General features: G+C 42.2%; 5 protein-coding genes across 5 annotated transcripts; 4 read left to right on the top strand and 1 right to left on the bottom strand.

The window, feature by feature from the left end:
* Positions 1-6,569: 6,569 nt before the first annotated feature.
* METBIDRAFT_78330 (uncharacterized protein) lies at positions 6,570-7,148 on the top strand (the record flags this gene model as incomplete). The annotated part of the gene is made up of 1 exon (XM_018858865.1): positions 6,570-7,148. One exon carries the CDS (start codon positions 6,570-6,572, stop codon positions 7,146-7,148), a length of 579 nt encoding a protein of 192 aa, XP_018711847.1.
* Positions 7,149-10,882: 3,734 nt separating this feature from the next.
* METBIDRAFT_11871 (uncharacterized protein) lies at positions 10,883-11,560 on the top strand (the record flags this gene model as incomplete). The annotated part of the gene is made up of 1 exon (XM_018854116.1): positions 10,883-11,560. One exon carries the CDS (start codon positions 10,883-10,885, stop codon positions 11,558-11,560), a length of 678 nt encoding a protein of 225 aa, XP_018711848.1.
* Positions 11,561-12,582: 1,022 nt separating this feature from the next.
* Positions 12,583-13,575, bottom strand: METBIDRAFT_82964 (uncharacterized protein; the record flags this gene model as incomplete). The annotated part of the gene is made up of 2 exons (XM_018859225.1): positions 13,415-13,575; positions 12,583-13,203 (listed from the first exon to the last, which is right to left on the bottom strand). Exons 1-2 carry the CDS (start codon positions 13,421-13,423, stop codon positions 12,583-12,585), a joined length of 630 nt encoding a protein of 209 aa, XP_018711849.1. The 5' UTR covers positions 13,424-13,575.
* Positions 13,576-13,877: 302 nt separating this feature from the next.
* Positions 13,878-14,229, top strand: METBIDRAFT_31883 (uncharacterized protein). The gene has a single exon (XM_018855938.1). It carries the CDS (start codon positions 14,043-14,045, stop codon positions 14,220-14,222), a length of 180 nt encoding a protein of 59 aa, XP_018711850.1. The 5' UTR covers positions 13,878-14,042; the 3' UTR covers positions 14,223-14,229.
* Positions 14,230-17,077: 2,848 nt separating this feature from the next.
* METBIDRAFT_42315 (SDR family oxidoreductase) lies at positions 17,078-18,091 on the top strand (the record flags this gene model as incomplete). Its single annotated transcript, XM_018857529.1, has 1 exon — positions 17,078-18,091. The coding sequence occupies one exon, from the start codon at positions 17,078-17,080 to the stop codon at positions 18,089-18,091; it is 1,014 nt and encodes a 337-aa protein (XP_018711851.1).
* Positions 18,092-21,454: the final 3,363 nt, after the last annotated feature.

Below are 21,454 nucleotides of genomic sequence, written 5' to 3' on the forward strand. Positions count from 1 at the left end.
TAAAGATTAATATAGTTTTGCCCTTTTAATCAGATGAATCTACCAAAAAAAAAAAGGGAATATGGCATTTAGTTGTTTTTATTTAAGTGGTTATGGGTGGAAGTCTTTTTGAGTCTCTTTGGGAAATTTCGTGAGTTGGTGTTCACGCCTTTGCGCCTGAGCCAATTTGACAATTTATTATTTGCTTTTTTTTTGAATTGTTTATTTAGTGGAAGAGTTTTACATCGCTCCAGTGGCATCCTACTATATAATGTTTCTTTAAAGAAAAGAAAAAAAGTTGAACGAACAAGCTTACAGTACAAATGAAAGGCCCTTGAGCTACTTTAAACACCTGGGAGCCTTTGAAGGTTTTCTTTTTTTCCATAGTATTTCTCCTTTAATCAGATGATTTTTCTGTGGAAGAAAGCTTATGTTATCTTAAGCAGGGTTAACAAGGAAGACATGGTTATAAGGGTCGTGATAATTGTATACTCTCAGGTTCAGGAATTAGTACTCATTTCCTGAATATCACCGAAGGACTAGGCCAGCTTTCTTAAGCTGAACTATCTTTTAGCTTTTTGCTTGTAGCAAAGAGGCAGCCGCCAGCTTAATTCATAAAATGGTTTTATTATCACTATTAATTTCATCTAGTTTATTTGCAAATGAGCCGCCAAAATCTTATGACAACTAAAGTCAAATTCAAGAGTGTTAGGATCCATAATACAAATCACAGACATCCCATTATATCCACCTGTGATCTGAATCAATATGTTGACCTCCTTCGAGAACTCTCTCAAAAACTTAAAACACTTGAATTGATTCATCACCACGGTTTTCAAGGTATAAATTCAAGGACCTCACGAGCCGGAAAGTAAACTCCCTTATTATGTAGCATTTGTCGGGTCAGGCATCTATTGCAGGAGACTGAATTCAGAAACTGATACCGTAGTTGTCAATACCTAGTCTCATGCGTGCCTAGAATTTTGTCAAGGCCGTAATAAAATATGGAGGTTTGATTTTTCGACACTAGAATTATTTTTGGAAGGTCTTTAAATGTTCCATATATACTACGTTTTACCTCTTTCTGCGTTGATTAGACAAACATAAAAAAGCGACCTTATACGGGCAACATATATCATGATGCATGAATTTATGATCAAAACTTTCAGAAGACTGAGCAAATAACATTCACCAAAAAGTCCCACACAGTTTGAGCTCTTAACATTATTAAAATCAGCCCGGTGAAGGCTTTAGTGCTTCTCAAAATCTATCGAGAGGCTTTCCTAGACAGTGAAAACTTTTTTGGAGAGCTTTGTACTTGGAAAAATGTTTTAAGCAATATGTTATAATTACTCCATCATTTCAGCATGGATGTTATGCTCTCGTTTAGCTTCAGCATAAAGACATGAACTTATGAACGTCATCTGTGTATAAATAAGTTCAACATTGGAGACAGCACAGAGACGCTTTCATTTTTAAAACTTCGAGAATTTGAAGATTGAAAGCAAGATTCTGAGTTTCACAAAACCGTCAATTTTAGTGAAGCTTTTTTGGCCCTTGAAATAATGAAATCCAGAAAGCTTTTAGTTCCGGAAACGTCAAGGTGTTGAAGAAATACAGTAAGTGGTGAGCAAGATTCTCTTTATATCACTCAGAGTCATGTGTTGGTTCATTCATCGAATAACATCAGTTTTCAAAACAGGAAACATCTTCCAGCAACTATTATCGAACAGTTTCATAAGAAAATTTTTGGTGAATTCATTGCCCTGGCCGCGAGAAGCAAAAGAAATTGTTCTTGCATTGGAACGTATAAAATATCTGCCTGTAACATCCAAATTCATTTCCCCACGTTGTAAGTCCAGATGAATAGGTCTGCCTTGGAACAATATTACGTTGAGTTTTGTCCAGTACCTTTTTTTCAGCAAATAGGTATTGATATTATCAAACACAACCAGAAGTTGAGCAAAATGTTCCGCGAGCATGGAGGCGTATGTTGCTGGACTGTCGGTTTGGAGAGCAGACCGGATTGATGTGTTGCTGTTGCTTTTTATGTGGGCCCCATCTATGGCAGACGATCTGAAATGTGTCCAAACAAGAATGTTAATTCCCGATTTATGTGTTGCACAGATCTTGTGGACTGTATATATACTCAGTAAACGGTACATAAGAGTAGTATCCGGTTTTGGTAGAATACCATACGTCACCTTGTAGTAAGTACCCATATTTGGAGAAAGAGAACCATTGTATGCGTGCGGCTTCCCGCTTTTTCTCCTATAATGCGAGACGTATTCATTGTAGGATCCTAGCAAGGCTCATATTCATATCTCTATTAGGTGCGAAGAGTGAGATTACCTGGCAAGGCCCGGGCTATTCTTACATTCAAGAGGATCATGATGTCTAGTCATGGCCATGGTTAGGATTGAAACTGGTCATAATTGAGATTGAAAGGGTCTATGATCGAGTTTCTAAATCATCATTCGCGGCTCTCCCTACCCTATGGGCTGTTCTTGTTGACCTTCTTGGCGCATGCAAAACCAATTTGTATAACATAAAGAACAAGTCTGATGCTTCTAGGAATATGCTCAATCCGTAGGTCATATACTAGCAAAGACAAATGGTGGCTCTGAAACAGAGAAGGGCAGTATGCAAGAACATAATAAGATGTTATATATACTGACATCTTATAATGAGGATAGAGAGGGAGCATGAAACATCTATTTTCGATTCATAAGGGCACCATCTTTGAGGAGAACTAACAACCCCAGAGGAGCCTGTAGAAGTAATTCGGTTAGTAATATATAATGTCAATCACTTGAATAGAATCAATTCTAGCCCATTACGGCAAGATAAAAAAGCTCGAAGGAATATTAGTACTCCAGACAAGGGAATTGTGGAAGTAAAAACTCGGCCAATTATGGATGAAGTTTGCAAAATAAATTAGAATATTATTCCGAGTAGTCAAAATATTTACTGACCACTCTAACAATTTCAAAGTTTACAAGCAAGGATGAATTTGACACATTGCAAATTATACAGTTAAAGGTCCTACAAGTAGAATTTTATTGAGTGACAAAATTCTTGGAAAACCAATACTTAGGAAGCGGAATATGGTATGGCTTCAACCTGTATAAAATGAAAGCAGCCGAATTATCATTCAAGACCAAAGGTGTGACAACTCGAGATGTATGTATTGTGAAAGCTTAATATATCTGACCTCAGCTGATAATACAGAGATAGCATTCAAATATCAGAACATTGAATAAAACATAAAACATAAAGCATATCGTGGCCACAAAAAACCGCCCAAGCAGCTAATCGTAAAGCTCTTGAACTTAAATTAAAATTCAAGTCGGCTGAGTCTAAAATATAATATTGTCTTGAGAAATTAAATCATACATAATAATCTCATTCATGTATAAAATTAATAATGAAGTTATTACCAAAAAAACAAAAGTCAACCTGATCCCAGGTTGTTTATGCATAATGATAATTAACTTAGTCATTTATATATACCTACTTTTAGAAATCGTACTATTCTAATGCGAGCGAAAATTGACATGGAATTGGTTGATCATGGTTTCAGACCTGGTGAAAGAACTATCAAGCAGTAAGCACATTAAATAACTTCTTAGTACACAGAAGCTCCAATATTAATAATGAGGATACTCTCGAATTAACAAAAGCATTAATTTAGTAAGCGGATCCTGTCATAAAACGACCAATGGGCTTCCTTTCACGAAAGAATATTCTGTTCAACTAAATCTACAGTCGATGCTCATATTGAAAGCTGCTTTGATGAAGGACGTAGCAATCGAGAGCTCAATACTGGAAAGACAGGATTAATAAAACAAAGTATTAATTCAACCTCTAAAGTATTTTCAGGGTGGGACAATATCCCCATTGGCAACTTGAACACTCGATATTCAAAAAGTATAACAGCGTAATTAACTGGATTATGAACTCAAAATGTAAACATCATATAGTAGCCCTGATATCTCATGTTTTAGTGATTCTATAAGAATACCGTATAATTGCAAAATTACAAAATTGAAATTCAGATTGATGTAAAAAACGAAAGTACGTTGTGGCGACGACTCTATAGTTAATGCTTTTAGTAAAGAGTCTGTGTTGAATTATTGAAAGTATCAAATTACTTTTTTGGGCTATATTGTGCTCTATAGTGTACTATTCTATTCTACACTCTACTCTATACTCTGCTCTATACTCTTCTCTAAACTCTGCTCTATACTATGTTCTATACCCATGTCATTCCTCACGCTATACTTCATACCATACTCTATACCTTACCCTTTATCAGACAATTTACTCTTATATATACCCTTTATCACTTTCCCAATACCATTGTTTATACTATATTTAACACTACACTTATACCATTCCCTACATTACGCTGTACGCCACACTCTAGACCATACTTGACTACACCCTACACCTTTTGTTACGCCGTTCACACCCACAGACTGGCTTGTAAAAATACACAGGGGGAGGAGCAGACCACCTTTCTGTATCTGCTCTAATCTCGCTTCACGGGATTCTTCATTTATACTTAATGAATTGAACTTGAAAAGTTTTGAATCGTGTTACAAGAGTATCATCAACAGCCAACATGAGCATCATCGGGAGGGAAGTATTGTATGTTTGTAGGATGACTTAGAAGGGACTATCACTGACTAGAAAAAAAGGTTCATTCAAAATGTCTCACCGGGCTACTGCTCTATATACCCGGGTTTTGCTCCATGTAAATGCAAAATACCCACCACATTGGGCAAAGTCACTACCTGCAGTTAGAACGTGGGGTTAGGAACCCCTTTTTTAAATCAATCAAGCAATTTTTAGCTCTTGATTTGTTGTCACAAAATCAGTACAGCGTGTTCTGGTAACGGCCACTGGTAAGAGACAAACCAATGTACCAAGAACTTACCACGCATGCGCACCTTGAACTAGAGTCCAACAGGAAGAGATTGTAATCTTATTTGTATTCAGATGGCTCCGCTCCTGTAGTTATCTGAGGCTGTGTTGTTTTTGGCGCCCACATTAAGTGATTCTCGCCCATAGTAGAACCAAGTCTCTATATGGAAGCTCAAAATAGTTGAACGGTAACCCCAAGTTATAGGGCAAGAGACCAAGTCCTACAACGCTTTCCCAAACCGGCCCAGAAGCCCCATATCCTGCAGTTATCATTAAGTTTTGAATGGGAAAGCAACTAACTTCCCAGATGAGAAATTTTAGACAAACACGTTAATTGGAACTCATCAAATTCTGAAAGCATTCTTTCTTGACTTGGACTCATGTTTTGGTTATTCTCATAATCTTATGGGGCTTCTAGTGTCTCCGTTAACATCTTTAATCATGGTAATTACCCCTGTTCTATGAAGCAATCTATATTCTATATATATGTTTAATTATAATTCAGGCTGAGCCTCCATAAAGATTGTATGAAGCTTGAAACCATTTCATCCTCAACACTCATAGTTATCTTCAAAAGCGCATATCTTGTTTTAAGACTCAAAAGCAACAGTTGAAACGACTAAGACTTCCCTTTGTCTTGTGTGTGATGTACCAAAAGCAACAAGCTCAGAGCAATAGAAGCCAAGCACATTCTGAATTCCTCGCGTTTTTAAATTGCTACCACGGATAAAGGCAATTCCGAAAAGCAGGAGCAGCTGTGTTTCAGGAAAAACCATGGAGGGTGCGCCTAAAATATTTTTTTTCTATAATACTGATACTATTATGTTCGTTGATATAGTGGCTCGTTTGATAGTATTCCTCAGTTTTTCATAGTTTACATGGCAGAGAGGTCGACCGACGCCTGATGGTGAGGACTTTCACATCTGACAGCAAGCAACACCCTTTTTCAAGGATCCCTGCTTTTTGACCGACTCGCCCAAACGATAGTGGCTATTTTAGAGTATTGCAAGTCAATGTCAACATATTGGGAGTAGGCTCGTTTAAACTTCCAAACTTGTACCTATTTACACACCACGTTTCCTTTTTTTTTATTTTTCGGTGCGTTTCTCACAATTAATTAAAAACATAGAGGGGTCCCAAAAAGCAAAACTGGGTGAGATCCTTCCACTATGCCGGTAGATTTGATAATTCCCTTCCATAGTATCTGATGAGTGTCCAGTATTTTTTCTGAATCCTTGTGTGTCCATGCCAGGCCGGATCAATACTCTGGCCCTATTTCTGGCCTGTGCGCCAATTGGTATCGCCGCGAAACACCACCCCACCAGCCTACATAATGTAGAGTTTCTAAAGCCACGACTACGAGAGGACACGCAGCAAAGTAGACAAACTAACAGCACAAACAAAAGCACCAAAAAAAACAGCAAATATCAAAGCCAAACAAAATCAACATAACAGTAACACGGCAGCAAGATACAAGGAACATATCAACATATCAGCGACACACCAGCAACATCTCAGCTACATCTCAGCAATAATAGATCAACAACAAAACATCACCACAAGGAGACAGAAAGCAAGACGCTCCCCACCAAACCACCCCAAACCACCAAAATAACCTGGTTTAACCCCTGAAATTCCCACACCAATCACCCGGGTCCAAAATGAACCAAATCGGCATTGCACGCAGGTGTCTCAGCAGCGTCACCCGTTTTGATACCAAGAAATTCGTCCAGTCGCTTGAAAAAGGCGGCTTTTCGCCACAGCAGGCTGAAACGGCCGTGGGGATTGTCAACAAGGCCGTCAACGACGGCATCAGTCTGATTGCCAAGAACCTCGTGACCAAGGAACGGCTCAATTCAGTGGCATACCAGCAAAAGGTGGACTTTGCCAAGTTGAAGGGCGAGCTCCAGACCATGGACAAGAGCGAGTTCACCAGCTTGAAAAAAGAGCAGGAGCTGCTCCGTACCAACTTGACCAATCTCCAAAACAGGCTCAAGGAGGAAATCACCAAGAACCTGGCGGGCGTGCGGCTAGATTTGAATTTGGAGAAGGGCCGCATCCGGGAGGAGAGCTCCATCCACGAGCTGAAGATCGAAGACACGTTCACGCGCATTGACGAGGAGATCGCCAATGTGCAAATGCAGATCAAGTCCGTCAAGACGCAGGTCATGCAGTGGTTGATCGGTGTCAGTTCCGGTACTGCGGCTTTGATGTTGGCGTTCGTGAGGTTTTTCGGGTAGGCTGCTGCACGAGCCATGGCGCTTTACTGCTGATGTTTGTAAGCGCGCTAGAATGACTATTTTTGGAGAATTGGGAGACTGCTTGATGGAACAATAAAGACCCCGGAGGGTCCTACAATATGGGCCCCATGTTCTACCATGTGATTTGACAATGGCGACTGAGCTTTGATCATTTAAGAGTACTGAAGTCAGCCTCACTCACAGGGCTTTCCTAGATGGCTTAGCCAGAGGGCTTGCCGGTGGATGAAAAACTTTATTAAATACTCAAGGAGCTTAGGAAGGGAATTGACGCCAGCGAGTTGTCAAGACACACAATGGCTGTGCTGTCCGTCATGGCTTCTTTTTTCTCCAGGGAGCCATGGTCGCCCATCATTGGCAACTGAAGCTGGGCGGGATATCACATGGTATGCTGTTGAAAACAGGACGATAGCCCCAAAAGAACCTTTCATGAAAAACACATGCTAAACACTCGAATCAAGCATAGGCGTTGTGATTTGCGAGTTCGGAACTGCGTGAAAAAGCATTCGTGAGCTGCCCTCGAACCACTTGCGTCTGGCATACATGTAAAGTTGTTCATTGCGCAAATAGAAATCCGGCCCAAGCGAGCGCCAACAGATCTATTTTTCGGCTTGTGTAGAATTGGACGTCTCCATTTCACACCCTGCCAAGGGCATATACTACATCGGTCTAAAGGAAAAAATTTTATTAAAAACCTATGAGACACCCGCTTTATTAGAGCTGGATGTAGTTTGGGAACTTGAATTTCTTCGGCGTTCGATTTTAGGATGTTCGATGACTTTGCATGGATTGCCTTTCATAACGTGGATGAATCACGTAGCCTAGGCATACGCAGTCAGGGTCTGACCCCTGGGTAGGTTGGGCGAATAAATTCCCACCGCCTAAGCCCCAACTTTTGGTTTAGCCAGGGCAAAGGTGGATGCTGCTAAGCAATCAGCCCATAAAGAGCCTCATGCTAGGAAGTCTCCAGCATCCAAGGTAGAGCGCATATCCAAGCTAATGGATGCACCAGACTTAAGGAAAAAAAAAGGAAGGAGAAGGTGGAGGGACCCGCCCCCTTTTATAGACAAATGAGCCCCACTAACATATGCCTGCAGTTGCCGTTTTGGGCTCGTAACCCCCACAGTCTAAAATAGGAAGAAACTAGTAGGGCGGGGAATTTTGCGGCCGATAGGAATCCGCGCAAGACAAAACAATGTCAACATTGCGGCGATATTCAGTGAGGCAAATAGATAACGCCACAAGCCACAATAAATATTTCTGGCCGGCCAAGTTCCTGAAGTTCTGCTGGAATTCCCAGAAATGTTGTCGAAAAGAAAATTCCATGCATAAAGTATACTACCAACGAAGTGAAAGAACATGCCACTGGAGGAGCTGTTCGCATAATAAATATTAGGCATTAGGCATGAGTGGCACATGTCGAAATTCCAGAATACTTATGATTAAAGATCCAATGCCCTCCCTCAAATCCCTTACTTTCAGATGGCATTGTATATTGGTATATCAAATACCAGCATATTATAGTGGCATCTCAGTGGTCTGAGGTATGCGCGAGGCTATTGCACAGTAGCATTTCAAACACCAGCATAAGAGAGCAGGCCTATCCAGAAATAATTTGAAATATGAGGAGGCATAGCAGTCTCAGAAAATGAAATTTTCTAGCATTTCTTTGTCTATCAATCACCTCTATCTCGCAGCTAGATACTTGCTTGCTGCCAGAACTGGCTTGGAGGCTACGATGAAGAGTCTATCTTTGAAAGAAAACTCTTGATTATGAAGCACCAGCTCGGCATGGCTGCAGGGCAAAATTTTGAGAGGGAGGCTTTACAGTATTCTGCTACTTCAAGGATTTTGAATAAGGTAGTACTTCTTGGTTTCCTCCTAGTCACTAATTCGCTTTGTAGAAACAACAGGCGAGATGACCAAACCTTTGCAATTTGTGCGCCCGTGGGGTCTTAATCTTGACGCCTCATGATCTACCCTGTCACGTGACTTGTATCTGACTATGGACTGGGGCGACTGCTCGGCAAAACTTAAGGTGATGGATATTTAGGCATCTGTAACTGGTTCCCAGTTGGTAATCTGGTACGTGGCTGGCAATCAAATATTGCAATTTCTCGCTTTCTCTGGGTAGTTTTCTTGCTCTTGCTGGTATAGAGGAAGTCTCCATATCCTATGCTACTCACACTCAGAATGGTATACGTTTCAGCTGTCCCAAAGAGGCAAATGTCTTGGGCTTTCGAACGGACCAGCTTCTAAAACTAATATCTTTTGATTATAGCTCTTCATAGTTGACTTTTCTTTGGGATTCGACTGTGAGGATAGTAGAGGCTGCAATACAGACTGCAACATAAAAGCTTTGACGTCAGAGGCAAATGCTCTAGGTGGTTGTCTAGTTCTGTTGGTAAAGGGTTTTAGCACTTTTTCAGTTGCTCCTTCGGTAGCCTTTTTTGCCAATTGTATGTAAACAGGGTTTGAGAGAGAAACTACAGCTTGAAAGCAAAAAAGGTTAAAATTCATTTTTGTCGACTCGACCAATGGAACTTATTTTTAGGAGAACCACGTGAAAATGAACTTCAAGAGAGATGAAACCGCTTGAAAGTTACAAGACGTTTCTCTAGAAACCAAAAAATTGGGTGTCCACTCGGTTTTCGTGAAGATACTCGTGCTTCCCTCTGGATTTAAAGCACTTTGCCTGCGCGGGAAGATGTTTAGTGGAAGGCCGTTTTATATGGTGCCAGCTGTCCGATTGTTGGCCGTTTAAAGCTATCTATTGCAGTCTCGGTACCGTGAGCGGATCAGAGTCTTTAATCTTTAGACTTTTGAAATTGCTTGAGAAATAACTCCCATGCTTGCATCTTACACAATAGTGAAATGTTTATTTTGAATAACTTGTGGTGCAAATGAAGGTTTTTCATGTTCAACTCTCTAGACATTGACGTGCACTGCGGTTCCAACCTTGTAGATTTCATTCACAAAAAATGCATGAATAAATTTCCCCATCTTTTGTGTCTTGATCTACCCCGGTCTCATCTCGAGACAGACCAAGGGACAAAATCAGGGAATCTTGTTGACGAGTTTTTTTGCACCTGCAACCAGTACCTCGAAGAGGCCGGCACACAATAAGGCTGAATGTACATAGGTGCCTGCTTGGTTGATTTGGTACATTTTTATCGCAGTTAGTCGTGATACTTTCGGAGAGCTGAAGTCCGATACTAGGCACTTGAAGACATTGATATTGATGGAGACAGTTGCATCTCTTGTGTGTGGTTTGGTGCGCCATACAAGAAACATTTCCACTAAGTCACTGCAACGCAAGTAATCTACATCACTGATCAGACATACATCACTTGAAACACAAAAACTAGGACGCTGGGTCAGCATGACATGGCCATACTTGCTGTCTACAAAAATACAACAGATCTCTATTAGGGAAAGACAGCACCGACCTCGTGGTCACGTGACACGATCACAAACCTATTAAGCTTCGGTCCCCAGCGACCACGTTCAGCGGAAGAGCGATTTTTGGCGAGAGCCAAGGCGATTTTGTAGATTTGCAACACTTTTGAACCGACGGCAAAAGTGGTGTTGATATACCGTGTGCTGGAACGACACCGCCGACTACCTGCAGTACGCCCAGCTTCACGACGTGACAATATGAACACGCTACCTCAAAGCAAAGCGTGCATTCCCCCATGACTTCCACCTGAGCAAGTATGAACTCAATCTATAATCACGGGGTGAGACAAACGCAAATGGTCACACGTGACTTGGCTGCGTTTGAAAAGAATCTCAGCACGTCGCCCATGTCTCTCCAAGGCACGATAATCACGTCTCTCACAGCGTTCAAAAAGACGATCAAAGAGTACGGCGACTTGATGAACCAGAATAATTTCACAGAGGAGAAGCACAAAATCCGGCTCGAGAAATTCCGGGCGGATTTGGAGCAGTTCCAACTGAAATTCGACTCTTTGAGGAAGCAACGAGAAGTACTGCTCCAAGCAGAATCTCGCCAGGAGCTCATGGGAAGGAGAACCGTCAATTCTGATAATCCATATGGCCAGACAACAGACCCTCAAAGTGGCATGGCCCAGCAGGCTCAAATGGGCTATTCTGAGGGCCTATATAAGGAGAAACAATCGTTGGGCCGGGGTAGCCAGCAGCTCGACATGATTTTGGAGATGGGCCAAAGCACTTTGGGTGACTTGGTGGACCAGAATGAAACTTTGAAGCGATTGGGGTCAAAATTCGAGGAGAGCTTGATGACGTTGGGGGTGAGCCAGGGCACGATACGCAGAGTGGAGCGTCGGGCCAAGCAGGATAAGTGGATTTTCTGGTCATTGGTTGTTTTGTTTTTTGTTCTTTGTTACTTCATCATGAAGTGGTTCCACTAAACACGAACTTCTGCAGATACACGGGCATTGCTTCATGTGTAAAACGCACCCACCACTTTTGGAGCTCTAACATGCTTCTGATTTCGGAAGCAAATCAATGTTGCCGGACACTTGGTGCTTTCTTCAATTCAAAGGCATGTCACTGCTTCCAAATGCCCCCGGTTCAAGCCCCCAAGGCTCACGTGCATTTGAGGTGTCAATTTTTGGCCCAACTTAATACTCTCGTCAATTCAACTCCCTCAGGCCATTTTTAAAAAAGCACAAGCTGAGACATATTGACTGACTACCAGGCGCATAAACTTTCTTATTCAAATTAAATCCCAAGTACGAAGGCATTTTGTTTGCTTCTCACAGAATCATCAATCTCGACTTCACTTTATTTTTATGTTCCATCTTGGTTGCCTTGGACTAAAGGCCTACTGCATCAGTGAGAAATGCCGATGTGTAGCTCTAATATTTTTGCTCTGTCTTCATATTCTCTCTTGCTGATTGTTGAGGCAAATGGCTGTCAAGGACTGTTATCCGCGAGAAAATTTTAGACGTGAACTGCGCTGAATTCAGCAGAATTCAAAAGCTCTGAATTCTTTTGATAACTTCCCATCCCATTGCTGTGGTTGCCGTTGACTGAAAAGTTGACAACAACAGGAACACATGTCATCCAAACATCAAACTTCGTGGTGGTATTTGAAAATAGTTTAAAGAATCCTGTCAAATAAGAGATATTTTGATTTGAGATAATGTTGGTAGCCAGTAGGTATCTGGTGAAAGAGTAGCCGGAGTTTTGAACCTCAGTATAGCCGTTTATGAGTGAACAAGGAAGGAGCTGTTGACAAATGGTCTAGTATGAGGACTAGACACGGACAAATCCGAAACTGCCATGTGTTGATAAAGAAGCATCTTGTACGGTAAAAAACTTGAAGTACTGACCATCAGTCAGTAACAACATTTTTCAACTCTTCACATTTTTATTTGACAAATACATTACATAAACCCAGAAGTTCATGGGTTTTCCCAGTTTGAACTCATCTCAAGGCTTTTTCAATATGGGCCTTGAAGTCTTCTATGGTGGCTTTCAAAGAATCATCCACAGAGTCTTCAACTGAGTCCTCATACTTTGATTTGGAGGTGATCAGCGGTATCAGCAATATATAAGATACCTCTTTGGCACTCAGCACAGCCGCGTTTGAGTTGAGTGAGGGGTCTGCGAGTGTGTTGTCCAGGTCCAGCTCCTTGGCAATACCCAGAAGTGCCTTCAAAAGATCTTCGGTGAGAGAGGCCGTCCACATTTCCACCTTCGAGGATTCTTGCCCCACAAAAAGCGCTTTGAAGATCACCTCCACAACGCTGCGAACAAAATTTTCGATCCAGATGATGACCAGAGGGGACTTGTCGCCAAGCAGACTCTCCAATACCACGCGCAAGACTCGCAAGAATGGCAACAATAACTCATCGGCCAACTTTTTGATGAGTATCATCAAGATTTCTGCAACGGATTCAGTAACGTCCTTAATATCAATGGACGAGAGCATATCCACAGGATCAATGGCGACCGGGGCGAGAAGCCCTAAGTGATCACCCTCCGCCAGGTTCCAAGGGTCTTTCGTTTTATTGGTAACTGACTTCACGATTTCTGTCGAGATGTTCTTTAAAAAATCAGCGAAGAAAACCTCAGCTGCGGAAACTGAAGAAGCTTTTCTGCTGCTTTTATGGAAGAGAGGAAATGGAGTTTTATTCTGTTTTATTCTGGCGGCTATTTTTGAATGGGGGTTTCAACCCTACTTGAGGGACAACTTCCTGATCTGAGGTTCCAACCACTGCCTTGTTCGCTTTTCTCCTGAAGGAAATACTACGTACTATGTTCATGGCTTTCTTATTTAAGGATGTATGTTATGACTGTGTGAATGTTATGATGTTGGAAGGAAGAGGGTATTATATATACAATATTTTTTGCAGCCAGGGGTTGGACGCGCTGTCAGCGGAGAAACGTGCGAATCCTTTTTTCTTTTAATATTGAGAAGACTTTAGTTTAATAGGCTATTTGAACCACTTTCCATCTCCATGGCCTATTCATAAAACTTCATTGTCTTATGAAGCAATACTTAGAGAAACATTTGCGTCTCTTGGTGTCCAGCTGTAAAAAAAAGATTGCAGCACCACAATTTCGCATATGGTCTCCCACTACACTACTCAGTGTGGCCCTATGCAGCTTAACTAACGTTGATCGGACGGGAAACAGTGTTTCCTGCATGGTATGGCCGCAACCAACTTTATGTGTTGAGTAAGCTATATAAAGTCATATACCAATCTGAATTTGCAAATCCTGTTAAGACTGATGAATATTATGGTTTAAATCTGGAATAAAGCTTTTGATAGCTGGTGATGGGAAAGTTACAGTCGCGGGTCCTTAGGAGAACACTACAACAACTGCGAAACATACTGGTGGCAAGAGCTAAAATTTAGCAAACCCATGAGCTTGAACTCAATGTTGGCCCCAGCCGACAACTCATTGGAGAATTTAACAAAATTAAATTGGTTCGTCACCACGATCTTCAAGGTCTACACCAGAAGGCGTGGCGAGTCGCAGGAAGTGGGCTCCTTAAGTCCGCTACAACCAGCCGAGTTGAAGCGACTACTACAGGAGACCTATCCTAGGAGTCTATGACGTAATAATCAATACGTAAACAGATACGTGCCATGAGAACCGTCCAGGCCGTGACTAACGGGAGGGGACGGGCCGAGCTAAGACACTTGGTACGTAGCTGGGAGCTGTTTGAAGGTTTTTTATATATATTCGTTATATAGTTTTGCCCCTTTAATCAGATGAATCTACCAAAAAAAAAGAAAAACAATTCTTTTGAAACTATGACATTTAGTCAATTTTATCCAAAGGACTGACATCGGTTATGGGCAGAGGCCCTTTTGATGGAAGTCACATCCTCTTTAAGAAGTTTTGTGAGTTGGTGCTCGCGTCTTCTCACCTGAGCCAATGTTGCTTTTTCGTTAGTGGTGGGGTGTTACAGCCCTCCCATGACTCTCTATAATATGATGTTTTCTTCAAGAAAAAAGAAATATTGTCCCTCTTGTATTTTTTTAAAGAGCTCTATTTCATTCTTACAGCAAAATTTAGTTTTGGAAATGGGTGTGGTTCATTGTCTGTATTTATATTTGCAAAATTTGGCTGTTTAGTTTGGACATGTTTAGCGAGGGCGCGGGGGACGGGGGGACGATTTTTTTATGGAACATTTGAAAATTTTTTCGATTATTAATGATTTTATGAAGATGATTTCTATTTACGAGATTTGCTACGCATAATTCTTATTTCATGCTTCTACTTAAAGTGAACAAGAATTCATGTTAGATGCATACTGTTTACGAAGTAGCATTTTCACCATTTTCGCCGGAATTTGAGTGGTGTTTGTCGTCACTTAAGAAGAAAATCAAAGTCTGGCTTTTATCGCCAGCAGGTTAGCATTATGCTGTTTCTCTCATCAGGTGAGTCAAACAATATAGCCTACCAGAACCTGTCTCGTGAGTTTCCGACATATCTTAATTAAAATGGGGTAATACTATAAGGAGTCGTACCGCTTCGTAAAAAAAATTGTCTGCTTCAAACACAGGAGAGTTATGTGAATTCAACACTTTTGTTGCCAGCATGCAATTGGTTGAACAACATGGGTTTTCTCAAATCTTACCTTCACTGATTCTCTTTTTCAACCAAGCCTTTTTAAAACAGTGGATTCTAATCAAATTGCGTGCCAAGAGCAAATGGAAAGTCTTCTACTATCGTGGTATGAACCTGCTCCAAGCAGAAACTAAAAAAGAGAAGCTGTTATTTGAGGAACTGACTTCAGGAAATCGGGAGTCGAGACTGTCAGATTTAAATCTTTCTGAACGCTTAGTCTGGATGCACTCCATATTCTCGATTTCACGGGAAGAATGTTTAGCTCGAAGTAGGTTTTCAGCAAATCTCAATTGGTTTTGTTGTCTACGTTCTAAAATGTTAGTGTTCCTGTCCAGATATGCCTTGCATGGCTGTCTTTTTATTTCAAGCAACAATGCAATGTGCATGGCGTCAGTTTGGTCCAGCGCACCATGAAGAGTAATCCTTGTCAGGGCTACAATTAAGCTTACCTGATCGATGTTCGATAAAAATCTTGAACAACTTATGAATGACGACTCTCCTACCAGACACCTCGAAAGAGCAAGCAATATTTCAGGTGAGACCCCGCAATGAACTTGCCTCAATGCACTTTGGCCAATCTGTGGTCTGACTTCAAGTTCGCATTTTGCCCATGTTCCAAGTACCCCTGCTTTGAAAATAACAGAGCGAAGGAAACGAAAAATAGGTTTGTACCCGGTTGTTACAGCCGTTTCCCTCAATTTTAGTCCGGGGGCACGTCTGTACAAATCCTTCTGAAGAATGATTCTCCGTCCCAGGCTCGCTCAATACAAGAGCTGAATAAATGATGTTAACGGCTCCGACCGCCAGTGTCCAAATCCCATACCACTGAGAAAGCTCAATTCGCTTTCACTTTAGAATTACTTCTATATTCGCGTGCACAGATCCGGCCAGAGCAGTGCTGTCTATGCGCGAACATCTCCGTTCAAAGTTTTATTGTTGTTCATTTGATTTAAGAGGTTGACTTGGAAGTGTACACTCAGCATGCAAGCAGCGGCAATTTGATTCTGATGCCCAAATTTCCATTCCTCCGATAGTTTCTGTTTCGGGTTCTCCCCACGCCCTGGTCGTGCACTAGCCCATGTCGCCTCCGGCGAAAGCCATGATAGTATGCCCGACCGTAGCTTTGCTAAAACTTGACGTGTTGCTGCTGATACTGCTTCTCTGAAATGTTCACAAATACAAAAAAGAGAAGATACCCAAAAAATGCCGGGTACGTGAAGAACACGGGCGATGTCCGCCAATATACTTAAGGTTCCTGGGTGCGAAAATGCACCCTCCCGCCCATTGTTCGGCCCTAATCTTTTAGTGCGAAATTAGTCCAGCACGCCGCGAAAAAGCATGGGCGTTTTGCCAAAGAATACTCCAGAAGCCCCAGGGAAATATGACATAATCATCCCGCAGATCGAAGGCAGGCGAACACAGGGCGCCCCGTGGCAAACAGAAGGCGTGATAACGCCAAGCACCGTCGCTGGTCATGCAGGGTTTGTCAGCTCCCGCGGGTCACGTGAGTCTGGGGAAGGCCAAAGCGCCCGAACGCCAGCGCCAGCCCACCGCCAAAATGCCCCAGATCTACGAGGATGCAAAGGCGCCTGTAATTCTGGCGCCCACCGTTTTTTTTTGGGCAAAACGGGCCCGTTCGCCGGGATGCCGATTCTGCCGACGGCCGACATCATCGCCGGCTTGCACACAATCATCCGGCGGCGGCGCGCATGCAGGCCGCAGCTTAGAAATTGGGCCGGCGATTGCTATATTGCAAGGTATAAGAATGGCCGTGTTGGCCCATTCTTACCTCTCTTTCTAATTAATCAATTCAATTGAATACCCACACTAACACCATGTCCACTTCTGTCTTCGTCACCGGCGCCACTGGCTACATCGCGCAGCACATCATCAAGCTTCTTCTCTCCAAAGGCTATGCCGTCGTTGGATCGGTGAGATCCAGCGAAAAGGGAGAGCATCTCAGGGAGGTATTTTCGTCCGACAAGTTCTCGTACGAGGTCGTGCCTCTGTTGACACCCGTCGGTGCTTTTGACGAGGCCTTGGAAAAACACCCGGAGGTCACTGTGTTCTTGCACACGGCCTCGCCTGTCACTTTCGAGGTGGAGGACATCGAGAAGGATTTGCTCAACCCTGCCGTCGAGGGCACGCTCAATGTGTTGAAGGCCATCAAGGCACACGGGTCCCAAATCAAAAAGGTTGTCATCACCTCGTCCGTGGCGGCGCAGGTGCACCCCGGCCAGATGGCCGACCCCAAGACCCAGATCAGCGAGGACACCTGGAACTCCATTTCCTGGGAGGAGTCCAAGGCAAACCCGCTTTTCGGCTATTTCGGCTCCAAGAAGTTTGCCGAGAAGGCCGCCTGGGACTTCTACAATGAGGAGAAGCCACAGTATGCACTCAACACCATCAACCCCGCGTTTGTCTTTGGCCCCCAGGCCTACGACTCCGAGGTGTCGCCGCAACTCAACTTCTCGTCCGAGGTGGTTGCCGGCTTGTTGAAGTTGACGCCCGAGTCCGAGGTTCCTCCCATGGCCGGCTGGTTCATCGATGTGCGTGACGTGGCCAAGGCCCACTTGGCTGCGTTTGAGAACGACTGGAAGAACCAGCGTCTCTTGTTGCACAGCGGCGACTTCAGCTCGCAAAGCATCCTCGACATCATCAACGCGAACTTCGCGTCCTTGAAGGACAAGTTGCCAGTAGGCAACCCTGGCCTGCCTGTGGAGGTTTCCAAGGTCGACAACAAGAAGACCAGAGAGGCCTTGGGCTTCTCTTTTGTGGACTTGCCCACTTCGGTGAACGACACCATCTCGCAGGTTTTGGCTGCCAGGGAGAGAGCCAACTTGGCCTAGACATCCGGCTTATCCAAGGATGCATGGTTTGTAACATAGATGCAGATAGAGAAATATATTCCAGATGAAAGTGTGAACGAGTAGGAATGTTGAGAGGATAGAGGAATGTATTGGAGAGGGAATGGGCTCAAGAGAGAATTATTCGAGATGAAAGTGTGAACGAGTAGGAATGTTGAGAAGATCGAGGAATGTATTGGAGAGGAACGTGATTGAAATGAAGGACTGAAACCAAGATAGAGAAATATATTCGAGATGAAAGTGTGAACGAGTAGGAATGTTGAGAAGAAAGAAGAATGTATTGGAGAAGGAATGGGATTAAGATAGAGAAATATACTCGAGATGAAAGTGTGAGCAAGTAAGAATATTAAAAAGTTAGAGAAACCCTTTGGAGAAGGAATGGGATCAAGATAGAGAAGTATATTTGAGATGAAAATGCAAACGAAAAAGGAATATTGAGCCGATACAGAAATGTATTGGAGAAGGAATAGGATGAAGGTACAGAATTATAGCCCAGGAAAATGTGAACGAGGTAAAGGAATATCGAGAAGATAGAGAAATGCATTAGAGGCATTTATCATGAGACAAGAATGGGATCAAGATAGAGAATTATGGTCCAGATAGAAAATGTGAACAATATGGAGAAATGTATGGAGTTATAGGAACGCTCTCCAGAAAGGTTTGGGACTGAGATAAGGAGATGTAAACAACATAGAAATTATATTGAAGATCGAAAAACGTTATTAGGCTAAAGAGATATCTAAAAGGTAATAAAATATAAACAACATACAGGGATATCAGAAATATAATCAAGGTAGGGAATGTAAACAAGATAGAGGAATATGTTGAAGGCAGAGGAACGCTATCAACATATGGGAATCATCAGAGATAGACAAATATGAATCAAAAAACGAAAATTACAACCAAGAAAGAGGAATATAATAGTGTTGAAGATAGAGGAATGTAAACTAGATGGAGATATATAATGGAGACACCAGTGTAGAGAAAGATCATCGAAAATACAAGGTAGAGTAACGGAATCGAGGCAGAGGAAAGCAAATCAAGAAAGGGAATAATAATCAAAACAAAGGAATATACACCAAATAGAGAAATCAAAAATGTACTAAAGAGAGAAATTTAGCGCCAAAATAGAGAACCATGACTTTGACAGACAACTATATGAAGAAATATAATGAAGATAGAGAACTAAGATCAGAATGGAGAAATGTAATGAAGATAGAGAATTAAAATCTAAATGGAGAAATCTAGTCAAGATAGAGCCGGAAAACCAAAATACAGTCGTCTGCTGAGTCATCTGGTCTGGGTAAAAATCAAGATACAATCAGATCTGGGCCTTTTTTGGCAGTGACCATAGAAAGAAATCATCTTTATGTTATCAAGTGTTCCATAAAACTTTTCTTTTGGCAGATTATGTTCTTCAATAAAACAGGAAAAATGATGATATTGAAGCACATTTGATAAAGCTCTCCGCACCTGTTTATGTATTGGATATTACGTCATCAACACCCAGGATAGGTTTCTGTAGGATCCGCTCAGCTCATAAGTGTGGCTCAGGATCCAGGATTTTGGAACTCCACGAAAAAATGGATACCAAGTACAATCGGCGCAAGTGTATTTGTAGGTGTGTGAAGTACTCTTCTTTTATATGAGAGAACCTTACATGCATGAAAGGGCTTGGGGGAGAAGGAGAGTTTGGGCAAATGTGGAAGTTTTGTAATGAACTGGCTGATTGTTAGAGGAGCGTGTGCGGCGATTCAGCAGAGTGTTTTGCAAATGTACAATATGAGTGGGGCATACTGTTTGTGTCACTCATGAAATCCTGCTCCTCTAACTCTAATTCATTTAATGCATCTAGAGTTGACTTTTTAGGTTTAAACACCATCTAAGATAATTCCAATCGCTTTTTGTACAATTTTTATGAAAGCAGCAGTGGGGTATGTATCCTCCAGCTGTCTTCCGGTGACTTCATGGGTGTCTGCGACGTCTTCCAACTGTATTGTCGGGAAGTTTGAGTTTGGTCCATTTGATATATAGTTGTTTCATCGTGTTTCATTTCCAAGAAAATGTTTAATGTGTAGGTTTGATGTTTGAAGGCTGTTTGCATTTATGGATCTCTAATATTTTTATTCTGGTGAGACATCTGAATTGCGACCTGGGTACTGTTGTGCTCTCTTCGTGGCTTTCATAACATGCGCCATCCCATATTTGTCATGTAATTTGAAATTGCAGTATATTTTAAAAGTTGGGAGAGTCAACGCGGGGTTTTTATCTTGTATTTTAGTCGATTCTATGTTTTGCTCTTGTTCGTTAGCTGCGCATTTGCCTCAACACAAACGAGACTTTGCCAAATTACAAAGCTGCGGAGAAGTTTAACTAATCTTGGGCAGCCTTGTGTCCTTGAGGGTGAGGAAACTTTGAGATGTAGATAGGGAAGCCATCACTCCGGAAAGAAAAGGGACAGTCTGCTTCATTTTTCTGATCTCGATTCTTTTTGAAATTCTCAAACGGATTTATTTTGGCGTCCTCTGAATTCGTGCTTTCACCGCCATATCCGACTGACTAGAGAGGAGCTATTTCTTCATTGGGCCTCCCCTGAAAAGTCTGCAAATTAGTGTTCTGGTTGATCTTCCGGTTCTGCATGAATCCGCGTTGGTGTTGGCTGACTAGTTCTGGAAATAGTTTTTGAATTCTGGGAACGCAAGCCTGAACTTTTGTTGGGGAAAGAGCTGGAATCTTGCAAACTAAGTTTCCGGAGACTTCTACGCCCATATAGCAAAGATGGCCCCATTTGTATAGAATACTCAAAACATGCATTATATAATTGACACACCATAAGAATACTTATTATGAAACAGCCTGGAGCTGTCTCTTAAACTACGAGTAGATCGGTTTATAGATAGTTCAGCCTTAGTGGATAGGCCTAGTCTATCTGTCGTATTCTCGATGTCTAAAAAGTCTTATCCTTCTTCAGGGATGTCTCAGCCTCACGCTCCTTTATAGTTCGGAACCCTTCTATACAGTAGGTGAGGGGTAACCCCGATCAGGAATGTTTAGACTCTTCGTCCTTCGTATTATACAGGATGCCCAGAATCTATAATCTGGCTCATGTCGTATCATAACATTATCTCCCCAAAATTAGAATGTTCGTCCTCGAACATTTAGTTATCATGGATAGAGGAAAGCCTCGAAGTACCTTCGCCGCGTCTGATTATTCTGTGACGGCGTACTACCGCGTGTTCTCCGGTTGTAGAATGGAACTCAGGGAGGTTCCCTGGCCGTGTGCGATTATATGCGCTTTCAAGAGCGATTCTCATTCCCACCGGGAATTGCAGGTAATTATCCAAA

This window comes from Metschnikowia bicuspidata, assembly GCF_001664035.1.
Source record: "Metschnikowia bicuspidata var. bicuspidata NRRL YB-4993 chromosome Unknown METBIscaffold_3, whole genome shotgun sequence".
Lineage (NCBI taxonomy): Eukaryota > Fungi > Ascomycota > Pichiomycetes > Serinales > Metschnikowiaceae > Metschnikowia > Metschnikowia bicuspidata.